The sequence below is a fragment of the Anomaloglossus baeobatrachus genome, chromosome 1, assembly GCF_048569485.1.
Source record: "Anomaloglossus baeobatrachus isolate aAnoBae1 chromosome 1, aAnoBae1.hap1, whole genome shotgun sequence".
NCBI classification, from domain to species: Eukaryota; Metazoa; Chordata; class Amphibia; order Anura; family Aromobatidae; genus Anomaloglossus; species Anomaloglossus baeobatrachus.
The window spans coordinates 450,336,510-450,349,872 of NC_134353.1; the positions used below are offsets into that span (position 1 = coordinate 450,336,510).

At 44.6% G+C, this 13,363-nt stretch overlaps 1 protein-coding gene across 7 annotated transcripts in view; it reads left to right on the forward strand.

Moving 5' to 3' along the window:
* PWWP3A (PWWP domain containing 3A, DNA repair factor) overlaps positions 1 to 13,363 on the forward strand; it is a 283,225-nt gene that overhangs the window by 156,704 nt on the left and 113,158 nt on the right. For all 7 annotated transcript variants that reach the window (XM_075353023.1, XM_075353011.1, XM_075353038.1 and 4 more), the window contains 2 exons: positions 3,503 to 3,573; positions 3,658 to 3,743. In XM_075353023.1, coding sequence (XP_075209138.1) covers positions 3,503 to 3,573; positions 3,658 to 3,743 — 157 coding nt within the window. The remainder of the gene's footprint in view (positions 1 to 3,502; positions 3,574 to 3,657; positions 3,744 to 13,363) is intronic.

Here is a 13,363-nt window from a genome sequence, read left to right on the forward strand (position 1 = left end):
CTGAAAGAGGCCGCAAGGTGCATACACCCAGAGGGACTGCCAAAGAGCGCGCGCACAGACGCACGCACGTCACAGGGGGACAGAGAGCAGCTATAAACACCAACAGAGTACATAGTAAGTATGAAAAATACACTGTAATCCCGATTTCCCCAATGTACATGCAAAACAGTCATGCACAGGTGGAGGGAATATTAACCATCTGGAAATAGGTAGAATAAGTATATGATCATTTATTCTCTACAATAGGAAAGACCGATCTACCCTGGCAATAATCACATAATTACAGCAGTTAGTCAAGTGCATTACAAACATATGTGTGCATACATATGTAAATATACACATAAATCCAAGCGATTAAATATAGTGATAGCGCAAGAATTGGGACCACGGGTGATAGAGAAGCAATCCACAAAAATGTGAATTATCAATTAGATTATATTCATACCATAAATGTACCGTGAACATATATAGTACATATACGAGGCCATATGTAAAAAAGCCACCATAGACAAAGCGTATGCAAAAATTGATAAAGAACATTCAGTTCCATCTTATTATTACAAGAGGTCAATAAGTCATATGTAATTACTACCAATGGGAAGTTGTGTCACCCGAGGTACCAAAGCAATACAAAACATACAATAATTATACAATAAGCAATATCAAATAGATATAAAGTCCATAAATTCCATGTATGTGTTCGTCAGCTCAGATACGGTGATATCTCCTCCACACTGAAGATGGGAATTCGGGTAAACAAATGGTGTTCCAGAATGCTTTGCTCCATAGGATTACAAGGGCATAAGTCCAAATGATGCAACATCACTTAAAAACAAGAGAACAAACAAACACAATTAAAAATGAATCACAAAATACCATAGATAAGAGTTTACTCCTGACCCTCTACAAAAATGGGGCGAAGCTAAGCTTCTCGTTAAGCCCTTTTGGTGTCATGGTGCCAAGGGTGACTATCCATCTACACTCTAGTTGTGCTAATTGTTTTTTTAGATCACCCCCTCTGATACCACAATGTAAGATGTCAATGCCTTTCAGCTTAAATCCAGACGCGTCACACCCATGAAAAGTTTTAAAATGTCTGGGGATTGTCCTCAGGGTTGTATCATCTGTCACCTGTCTCGAGTTTACAATATCTCGGACGTGCTCCCTCGTCCTTACCCGAAGTTGTCTTGAAGTCAAACCGACATATAGTTTGGAACAGGGGCACGTAGCGAGGTATATAACAAAAGAACTCTTGCAGGTTATGTATTTTTGGATCTTAAAATACTTTTTACCATTTTGGATAGTCACCCTTGGCACCATGACACCAAAAGGGCTTAACGAGAAGCTTAGCTTCGCCCCATTTTTGTAGAGGGTCAGGAGTAAACTCTTATCTATGGTATTTTGTGATTCATTTTTAATTGTGTTTGTTTGTTCTCTTGTTTTTAAGTGATGTTGCATCATTTGGACTTATGCCCTTGTAATCCTATGGAGCAAAGCATTCTGGAACACCATTTGTTTACCCGAATTCCCATCTTCAGTGTGGAGGAGATATCACCGTATCTGAGCTGACGAACACATACATGGAATTTATGGACTTTATATCTATTTGATATTGCTTATTGTATAATTATTGTATGTTTTGTATTGCTTTGGTACCTCGGGTGACACAACTTCCCATTGGTAGTAATTACATATGACTTATTGACCTCTTGTAATAATAAGATGGAACTGAATGTTCTTTATCAATTTTTGCATACGCTTTGTCATATGGTGGCTTTTTTACATATGGCCTCGTATATGTACTATATATGTTCACGGTACATTTATGGTATGAATATAATCTAATTGATAATTCACATTTTTGTGGATTGATTCTCTATGACCCGTGGTCCCAATTCTTGCGCTATCACTATATTTAATCGCTTGGATTTATGTGTATATTTACATATGTATGCACACATATGTTTGTAATGCACTTGACTAACTGCTGTAATTATGTGATTATTGCCAGGGTAGATCGGTCTTTCCTATTGTAGAGAATAAATGATCATATACTTATTCTACCTATTTCCAGATGGTTAATATTCCCTCCACCTGTGCATGACTGTTTTGCATGTACATTGGGGAAATCGGGATTACAGTGTATTTTTCATACTTACTATGTACTCTGTTGGTGTTTATAGCTGCTCTCTGTCCCCCTGTGACGTGCGTGCGTCTGTGCGCGCGCTCTTTGGCAGTCCCTCTGGGTGTATGCACCTTGCGGCCTCTTTCAGCCCAGTGCGCATGCTCAATGACGTCATCGGAACTTTTTCCGGGACATGCGCACTGAGGCTTGAGTGCTGCACAGTGAGGTACACAATTACTAGGGGTTGCTCATTGCGCGTGTGCCGCTATGACGCTGGCGCGCCACCTGGGTATTGATTGAATGATCTGGGGTATTTAAACTTGATCACTGGGGAATGAACGCACTCTCACCCCTGCCTCCGTCCTGCTGAGGAAGCAGTAGCGATACGCGTTCAGGATTGGTTGCGGTTCCTCTTCCCCCCCACTGTGTGTGCTCTTGTGCTCCTTCTGTCCCTACATGGGTAAGTCATATTGATTATTGATTATTCCATCTGGTGTTACTACTATGATTGGTAGATAGGTATCTATCCTTGGCTAAGTTCTGGAGCCTCTGTGCAATCATTACAGCAGTTTATTACCTGACTTTAGGATATGTTTACTCCTTCTGTCTACATGGTTGTCACAGGCATTATTATATGCTCTTATTGAGCACACACACATACTTTTATGTGGGGGGTGATGTTTTGGTAGAGGTCCTCCTTTATCCTCACAATTGATGTAATACTATTGTATATGTATTAGTGTTTTTATTCTATTTTTCTAATAAAGCTTAGCATATTTTATGGAAATCGTACTCCTTTTTGTGTGTATACACATTAGTTTAGCAGTCATTATGATGGAGTTTTTCCAGACATTTAATCCTACTCTAAGGGCAATATAAGAGATCTTTGGGGATTGATACAATGATTTTACAGCCCTTTTCCCTTTGGTCTTTGGTCTTTTTTGTATGCTCTATAAACACTGTAAGAACTGCATATTAATAAGTGAGCTGCTAATAACCTGCCCATACTGTTTATCAAACTGATTTAAGAGAGGTGTACATGAATTTTGTACCAAATTGTTATGATTGTCTATTATAAAAGGTTTTGGCGTGTTGGGGAATAATGCCTTTGGCTTTTTAAATGTTTTTAACTAGTGTCCTTGTGTGTGCTCCTTACTCCCAGTGTGGAGAGAAGTGTGTGTTTTTTTTGCTCTTGTAATAAAGATTTTTATATTCCTAAATAATCAGCTTCTTGGTGATCCCTGTTAGGTATACTCTTTTCTCCTTTTTCTACATTGTGCTTTGTTGTATACCGGGAGATCCCACTGGGTGGTGCCCTTCCCCCACATATGTAGGACTTAAATCTTCTTTATCTCAATCTTCTTTCTTTTCATTTAGAAGACGCTCCAATTATATCAGGGTCCTTTGTCTGGTGTAAATATCATAATTACCCTTACTGGCCATCATTGGTAAGACCATAGATATGGTTGGGTTTGTTTGGTGGGACTTTCTGCACTGCACATTGGAGGTACTAAACTATTTTTTTGTAACAGGTCAAAATTGTGGACTCAAAACACAAGAAGGCAACTATAGTATTTATAGATCAGTCCATTTCTGATCCTACTAAGAAAAAAGCAAGGTAAGATACTTATTTTCTTTTACGCCATGAATGGCAGAAAGTCTAGAAAACGGTCAGCTTGAATAAAAAAAGCCTTTTAGAAGAAGCATATAGATTTGAATGGCGTTTTTGAAATGTTATTTTGCTTTTTAGTAAGACCTTCTCATGTGGTAACTACTGGCAGTCATCATTTTTTTTTTCATTAGTTATAGGCTAGAAGAAAACAATATGCTTCTCAGAAATATAAAAACAGAGTTTTCTCCCCAGTAAAATTCATCAACATCCAGTATTTGACCCTGAATGAAACTGCCATGTGGGAGCTGCTCAAAGCCTGTCATCTCTCCCTCAGGACCTGTCATTGATTGTATGGGATGTTGTGATATACCATAGGAGCTTGAGTTTACTATCACTAACTTTAGTGAGTCTGTTTTTTGTACTAAATTAGTGAAAGAGTGAGCGGTTGCACATTAAATTCACCACTGAGCTTAGGCTATGTGCACACATTGCGTTTTTTCCTGCGTTTTGGCAGCGTTTTAAACTGCAGCGTAAATGCATGCGTTGTGCTTCCCCAGCAAAGTCTATGAGAAGTCGGCAAATTCCACAAGCATGTTGCTTTTTTAAACGCAGCATTTTGGATGCCAAGTATTTGACAAAATCAATGCGTTTAAAAAAGCAGCATGTCACTTCTTTTGTGCGTTTTGGTTGCATTTTCCACCCATTGAAATCAATGAGGTGTGTCAAAACGCAACCAAATTGTTTAGCTGTGCGCTTGCACTGCATTTTTGTTGCGTTCTGCACGCTTTTTTGACAAACAAAACTCAGGTCTTTCGGTCTTTCTCTGTCTCTCTCTCTCTCGGTCTCGGTCTCTATCTCTCTGTCGGCCGGTCTCTCTCTCTCTTTCTCTCTCTTTCTTTCTCTCTTTCTTTCTTTCTCTCTTTCTTTCTCTCTTTCTTTCTCTCTCTCTTTCTTTCTCTCTTTCTTTCTCACTTTCTTTCTCACTTTCTTTCTCACTTTCTTTCTCACTTTCTTTCTCTTTCTTTCTCTTTCTCTCTCTCTTTCTCTTTCTTTTTCTTTCTTTCTCTCTTTCCCTCTTTCTCTCTTTCTATCTGTCTCTCTTTCTCTGCCTCTCTCTCTCTCTCTCTGTCTCTCTCTCTCTGTCTCTCTGTCTGTCTCTCTCTGTATCTGTCTCTCTTTGTCTCTCTGTCTCTCTGTCTGTCTCTCTCTCTGTCGGTCTCTCCCTCCCACCCCCTCTCTCATGCTCACCGATGTGGTTGAGCGCTGCACAGCTGTCACAAAGCTCCAATGACTTCTCCTGCTCATTATTTCAATTCGTATTCACTGCATCCCCACCCATCGGCGCCTATGATTGGTTGCAGTGAGACAGCTGTCACTCAGCGTGGGGGCTCGTCTGAATGCAACCAATCACAGCAGCCAGTGGGCGGGTCTATATCATGTAGTAAAATACAAATAATTTAAAAAAAAAAACAACATGCGGTCCCCCCCCAATTTTGATACCAGCCAAGGTAAAAGCCACACGGCGGAAGGCTGGTATTCTTAGGATGGGGAGCCCCACGTTATGGGGAGCTTCACAGCCTAACAATATCAGCCAGCAACCGCCCGGAATTGCCGCATCCATTAGATGCGACAGTCCTGGGACTCTACCCGAATTGCGCTGGTGCGGTGGCAATCGGGGTAGTAAGGAGTTAATGGCAGCCCATAGCTGCCACTAAGTCCTAGGTTAATCATGGCAGATGTCTTAAGGTGGCTTTACACGCTACGACATCGCTAAAGCGATGTCGTTGGGGTTACGGATTTTGTGACGCACATCCGGCTGCGTTAGCGATGTCGTTGCGTGTGACACATATTAGCGATTTTGAATCGTTGCAAAAACGTTCAAAATCGCTAATCGGTGACATCCCCGCCCTAATTTCAATTATAGTTGCTGCTGCAGTAACGATGTAGTTTGTTGTTCCTGCGGCAGCACACATCGCTACGTGTGACACTGCAGGAACGACGAACATCTCCTTACCTGCGTCCCGCCAGCAATGAGGAAGGAGGTGGGCGGGATGTTCGTCCCGCTCATCTCCGCCCCTCCGCTTTGATTGGGCGGTTGCTTAGTGACGTCGCTGTGACGCCAAATGAACCGCCCCCTTAGAAAGGAGGCGGTTTGCCGGTCACAGCGACGTCGCTATGCAGGTAAGTAGTGTGACGGGTCCGCGCGATGTTGTGCGCCACGGGCAGCGATATGCCCGTGTCGCACAACCGATAGGGGCGGGTATGCAAGCGGCCTTTAGACACCCCCCAATGATTAACCTGTAAGTGAAAGTAAATAAACACAGACACCCAAAAAATCCTTTATTTGGAATAAAAGACAAAAAAAATCACCCTCTTTCACCACTTTATTAAAATCCTCAAACACCCCTCCAGGTCCGACGTAATCCACACGAGGTCCCTTGACGCGTCCACCTCTGCTACATCGGCAGCTGACAGCGAGTGGCCACAGACCATGACCACGCTCTGTGAGCTCCATGCAGCAACTGAAGTGAGTCACGCTACCAGCGACTATGTCACTCAGGTTACCAGCAGCCACCGCTGGATCCTCCAACTGTGACAGCAAGTCGCCCGAGTGACTGAAGTGATCAGCGGTGCCCTCACTCAGCGGATTTGTGGTCTCGGGTGGAGAGATCCAGCTGGCCGCGGGTTACCTGAGTGACGGTACAGCTGATCTCGCGGCTCACTTCAGTCACTCAGGGGATTTGCGGTCACCGGTGTGAAAGTGCAAGAAAAGATGAAAGAACGCCTGCGCACTGCAATACTTATATCTGCCCGGCTGAGGGCAGATCAAAGTATTATAGTTCACAGTCGTTCTTTCATCTTTTCTCGCAGCTGCGCATTACAGTACTTTTGCTCTGCCCTCAGAAGGGCACATCAAAGTGCGCAGGAGCGCAATGGAGGCGTCTGTGTGGATGACGTAGGACGTGTCATCCACGTGCAGCTGGGAAGGAGGATGGCGATGGAAGGAAGATAGCAGGTGCTGGACTAAGAACCAGCGAAGCCTATCAGACCCGACCTCCCCGCAGGTGAGTATAGTAAAATGTTTTTTATGTTCTACAGAGTGGTTTTGGTTGCTGCACATTTTGCGCAAAATGAAATAACAGGCGATCAAAACGTAGCATCTGCACAAAAAACAAGCCGTCACTGAGCCATAGAGCCCGAAAAATGAGAACGCTGCGGGTTGCGGAAAATGGCACAAAACGTACTCCACTTATTTTGGACAAACGTCTAATTTTTTTTTTTTTTTTAATCCCTTAGATAAAAGTAAACCTATACAAGTTTGGTGTCTACAAATTCGCACCGACCTGAGTTATCACAGCAACACATCGGTTTTACCATATAGTGAACACAGTGAATAAAATCTCAAAAACAATCATGCAATTTTTTTTGCTGTTTTCCAGTACACTATATGGTAAATCTTATGGTTTATTTTAAAAGTACAATTCGTCCCGCAAAAAAAACAAGCCCTCATATGACAAGATTGACTGAAAAATAAAATAAGTTAAAAGTTACGGCTTTTCGAAGAAGGGGAGCAAAAAAAACCCCCTGAAAATCGGCCGCGGTTGAAGGGGTTTAAAGCACCCAGGTTTTACTTTCATTTTACCAAAATGAGCTCATAATCTAGTGTGATTTTCTTGTCTGCCACATACCGACTGGAGTGAGACCATGTAATTCTGTATAACAACTGAATGGCAAACTGGAGCCTTGAGCTCTGATCTGGCAGGATTTGGCTTGTTTTGCCATTTTGTTCTAATAGGAGAATTAATTTACTAATTTTTCTCTTAAATTCTCCAAAAGAGAATCACAAACCAGGAGAATAAATTCATGAATTAATCTCAATGATCAGTGAATAATCAAAATGTAAATCAAGCAAAGACTTAGGGTACCTTCACACTTTAGCGATGCAGCAGCGATCCGACCAGCGATCTGACCTGGTCAGGATCGCTGCTGCATCGCTACATGGTCGCTGGTGAGCTGTCAAATAGGCAGATCTCACCAGCGACCAGTGACCAGCCCCCAGCCAGCAGCGACGTGCAAGCGACGCTGCGCTTGCACGGAGCCGGCGTCTGGAAGCTGCGGACACTGGTAACTAAGGTAAATATCGGGTATGGTTACCCGATGTTTACCTTAGTTACCAGCGCACACCGCTTCGCTTAGCGTGTGCAGGGAGCAGGAGCCGGCACTTGCAGCATGAGAGCTGCGGAGGCTGGTAACGAAGGTAAATATCGGGTAACCACCTTGGTTACCCGATGTTTACCTTGGTTACAGCTTACCGCAGGCTGTCAGACGCCGGCTCCTGCTCACTGGACATTCAGGATTGTTGCTCTCTCGCTGTCACACACAGCGATGTGTGCTTATCAGCGGGAGAGCAACAATAAAAAAACGAACCAGGGCTGTGTGTAACGAGCAGCGATCTCACAGCAGGGGCCAGATCGCTGCTCAGTGTCACACTCAGCGAGATCGCTAATGAGGTCACAAAAAACGTGACTCAGCAGCGATCTCAGTAGCGATCTCGCTGTGTGTGAAGTACCCCTTAACTCCACTCCCACTCAGGAGCAAGAACAAGTATTGTTTATTATCCATGTATATTATGCAGCCCAGTTAAGAGAAACTAGCTGCTTCCAAAGAGTTAAGGTACCGTCACACTAAGCAACATCGCTGCTGAGGCACAACTTGCTAGCGATGTTGCTGTGTGTGACATCCAGCAACAACCTGGCCCCTGCTGTGAGGTCCCTGGTTGTTGCTGAATGTCCTGGACCATTTTTTAGTTGTTGCTCTCCCGCTGTGAAGCACACATCGCTGTGTGTGACAGCCAGAGAGAAACAACTGAATGTGCAGGGAGCAGGAGCCGGCGTCTGCGGACGCTGGTAAGCAATGTAAATATCGGGTAACCAAGAAGCCCTTTCCTTGGTTACCCGATATTTACCTTCGTTACCAGCGTCCGCCGCTCTCACGCTGTCAGTGCCGGCTCCCTGCACACATAGCCAGACTACACATCGGGTAATTAACCCGGTGTGTACTCTGGCTAGGAGTGCAGGGAGCCAGCGCTAAGCGGTGTGAGCTGGTAACCAAGGTAAATATCGGGTTGGTTACCCGATATTTACCCTTAGTTACCAAGCGCAGCATCGCTTCCACGCGTCGCTGCTGGCTGGGGGCTGGTCACTGGTTGCTGGTGAGATCTGCCTGTGTGACAGCTCACCAGCAACCCATGTAGCGACGCTCCAGCGATCCCTGCCAGGTCAGGTTGCAGGTGGGATCGCTGGAGCGTCGCTTAGTGTGACGGTACCTTTAATCTGTAAGCTGGAGCTGGCATCAAGCTTACAAATATTACCCCATTTGCCACCGTACCAGGGCAACCGGAAGAGCCGGGTCCAGGAAGCAGAATTCTAATGGATGCGCCACTTCTGGGGCGGCTGCGGCCTGCTATTGATTGATAGGCTGGAAAGGGCCAAATAACCATGGCCTTTCCCACTCTAATAATGTCAGCCCCCAGTTGTCTGCTGTACCTTGGCTGGCTTTAGGAAAACGGAGAGGACCCCATGTTGAGATAGATATACAGATCACAGGTTTGGACACACCTTCTCATCTCTAGAACAACTGTTAAGTGGAGACTTTGTGCAGCAGGCCTTCATGGTAACATAGCTGCTAGGAAACCACTGCTAAGGACAGGCAACAAGCAGAAGAGACTTGTTTGGGCTAAAGAACACAAGGAATGGACATTAGACCAGTGGAAATCTGTGCTTTGGTCTGATGAGTCCAAATTTGAGATCTTTGGATTCAACTACCGTGTCTTTGTAGAAAAGGTGAACGGATGGACTCTACATGCCTGGTTCCCACTGTGAAGCATGGAGGAGGAGGTGTGATGGTGTGGGGGTGCTTTGCTAGTGACACCGTTGATATTTTTTTCAAAATTGAAGGCATACTAAACCAGCATGGCTACCACAGCATCTTGCAGCGGCATGCTATTCCATCCGGTTTACGTTTAGTTGGACCATAATTTATTTTTCAACAGGACAATGACCCCAAACACACCTCCAGGCTGTGTAAGGGCTATTTGACTAAAAAGGAGAGTGATGGGGTGCTACACCAGATGACCTGGCCTCCACCGTCACCAGACCTGAACCCAATCGAGATGGTTTGGGGTGAGCTGGATCGCAGAGTGAAGGCAAAAGGGCCAACAAGTGGTAAGCATCTCTGGGAACTCCTTCAAGATTGTTGGAAAACCATTTCCGGTGACTACCTCTTGAAGCTCACCAAGAGAATGCCAAGGGTGTGCAAAGCAGTAATCCTAGCAAAAGGTGGCTACTTTGAAGAATCTAGAATATAAGACATATTTTCAGTTGTGTCACACTTTTTTAAGTATTTCATTCCACATGTTTTAATTCACAGTTTTGATGCCTTCAAAGTGAATCTAGTACAGACCAAAAGTTTGGACACACCTTCTCATTCAAAGAGTTTTCTTTATTATCAGGACAATTAGTTGCCCGTGGCGCACAAAGTCGTTAAACCCCCATCACACGCTCTTACCTGCTGGGCGACGTCGCTGTGGGCGGCGAACACCCACTTCCTGAAGGGGGTGGGACGTTCGGCGTCACACAGCGGTTGGCCAATAGAAGCGGAGGGGCGGAGATGAGCGGGACGTAAACCCACCCACCTCCTTCCTTCCGCATTGCTGGCGGGACGCAGGTAAGCTGTGTTCTTCATTCCCGGGGTGTCACACGGAGCGATGTGTGCTGCCCCGGGTACGATGAACAACCGGCGCAGAGAAGAAAAAACGACTTACCTCCATCACTCAGCACTTCACTTTCCGGCCATGTCGGTCTGCACTTTGCAGGAGAAAGTGGGCGAGCCTGAACTAGCTCTGGCTGTCACATGACCAGAGCTCGTGCAGGCCCCTCCCACCTCCTGCTGCCCGCTCCTGGCTCCACTGCGCTCCTCTGCACCGGAGGAAGTGACTCCGGTGTCTTCAATCAAGGCAGGTAAGTATGGGATCGAGCGGAAAAATCTGCAGGAATAATTGCATGCTGCAGATTTTTCCGCAGGGAAATCCGCACTATTTTTTTCAGATGGATCCGTGTGGCATCCGTTCCGTTCCTTATACGGTCCGTGTATCATCCGTGTGCCTTCCGTTTTTTTTGCAGACCGCAAAAAACGGAAGCAGCAAGAAAGATAAATAGATGAGTAGATACAGAGATGGATAGATAGATATAGAGACCGAGAGATAGAGGAATGAATGAATGAATGAATTAGAGGGATAGATAGATAGATAGATAGATGGGAAAGACATATATAATGTCCTACCTCCCTGCATATTCTAAGCTGGCACCCTTTAGTGACTTTCTTGTGGCTCCTAAAGGGTGCCTAGCCTTGTATTTAGCCAAAAATTAAATAATTAAAAAAAAAAAAAAAAAAGACGTGGGGTCCCCCCTATCTTTTGTAGCCAGCTAGTGTAAAGCAGACGGCTGTAGCCTGCAATCCACAGCTGACAGCTTCACCTTGGCTGGAAATCCAAAACAGAGGGCACCCCACGCTGTTATTTTAAATTAAATAAATAATTTAAAACAAAAAAAAAAATGGGGTCCCCCCCCAAATTGGATCACCAACCAAGGTAAAACAGACAGCTGTGGTCTGGTATTCTCAAACTAGGCAGGTCCACTGTTATTAGACACTCCCCAGCCTAAAAATAGCAGGCTACAGCCGCCCCAGAAGTGGCGCATCCATTAGATATGCTAATCCTGGCGCTTTGCCCCAACTCATCCCGTTGCCCTGGTGCGGTGGCAAACGGGGTAATATATGGGGTTGATGTCAGATGTGTAATGTCACCTGGCATCAAGCCCAGGGTGTTATGATCCGGAACCATGGAAGACCACCACAAGTCATTGGCAAAAGGTGACAAGAGCATTGGCAACTAATCTGGCCGCCATCCCCTTACTAACCATCACAACTAGAAGTAGCCGAGGGGTGAACTAACATCCTGTGCACCGCGAACCCAGCCGGAGAACTAACTATCCTAAAAGTAGGAAAGATGAATAACTCTCTGCCTCAGAAAATAGACAAGAATAGCAAGCCCCCCACATTCAAAGACTGCGGTGATATAGGAAAAACACAATACACAGATGACAGGATTAGCAAAAGGTGAGGCTCCCACTGACTAAAATAGGAAAGGACAGGAAAGGGACTGATGGTGGCCAGAGAAAAACCCTGCAAAATACCAACTTCCTGATAGTACAAAAAGGCCCTCAGATCGCACGATCTGAACTCCGTCCTATACCAGGTGCTCTTGTCATACCAATGAACAGAAAACAAGAATCATACAAGCCACAAACATATGGACTTAAAGGAGCTATACTCCACACATAACTGCAGGGAGTTCCTCAACAAACCACTGAGGGGGAAAATCCCTGCATGCAAATAAACTAAAAACAACCACAGCAAATGACAAACCCAGATAAGCAAAAGAACCAGATAAATAAAGAGCAAGCACTTATCTGGGATAGATGTGGTGTAGCGCAGGATGAAGCAGGCTGGAGATACAAAGAACAACTGACATCTGGCAACAGCCTGCAATCAGACCAGGATTTAAATAAGCAGAGAGTTAGCAAAGGAAACACCCATTGCACAACACACCTGGTCCAAGTCCAAACCATTCCTGGCCACCAGAGGGAGCCTCCCAGCAGCCAAAACATAACTAACATTCCGAACACGAGGGGCTACTGATGTCACGGCGTCTATCAGATACCCAACATTACCAACCCAGTCAGTAATAAAAAAAAAATAGACAACAAAAAAAGTTTTATTTGAAAAAACACTCCCCAAAACATTCCCTCTTTCACCAATATATTGAGAAAAACAATCAAATCCGGGTCCAGCATAATCCAATAAGGAGGTCCCACGACGATCTATAGTCACTGTCCCAGTCAATGAAGAACAGAATGTTCTTCCGTGTGCCATCCGATCCTACACAAAATACATTGAAAAGATGGTCCTGTCCGTGGGTTCGCAAAAAAACAGGAACTGACCAGGACAAACGGAACGGTCATGTGAATGAGCCCTAAGAGCGTTATTTCCCCCTACTAGTCTGCCCTCTTAGCATGTATGTACGCACCTGTGGGCTTGCTAACATGCTAATAAATGTACAGCGTCAGAGGCCTGGTCGCTCTCACCTCTGCTGCCACTGCTGGTTTCGGCTCAGTGTGCATGATCAGAACGTCCCCGAACTTCCAGTCATGCGCACTATAACAGTTTTTTTTATTTTGTTTGTTTTTTTAAACCAAAATGTTTTTATTGAAAATTTCAAAATGTAATTACCACACAAATATGAGGTTACCAAACCCTAAAACGCCCAGCCCACTCACCCTGCAAAATTCAATAAGTACTCAAGACATGTATTGAAGAGTCGCAGCTCTTTTGAAAGAGAAAAGAGATATTAGATAAACAAGCAAGTGGAGGTTAATATCATTCCTATAATATCGGCTATTTGTTATGCACAGTGTTAGCAGCGGCGGAGCTTTAAGCAAATGATTCTTTATAACATTTTACTAGTACATTCAAGAGTTCATTTCCCAGCTTCAGTTTACAACAGGCCA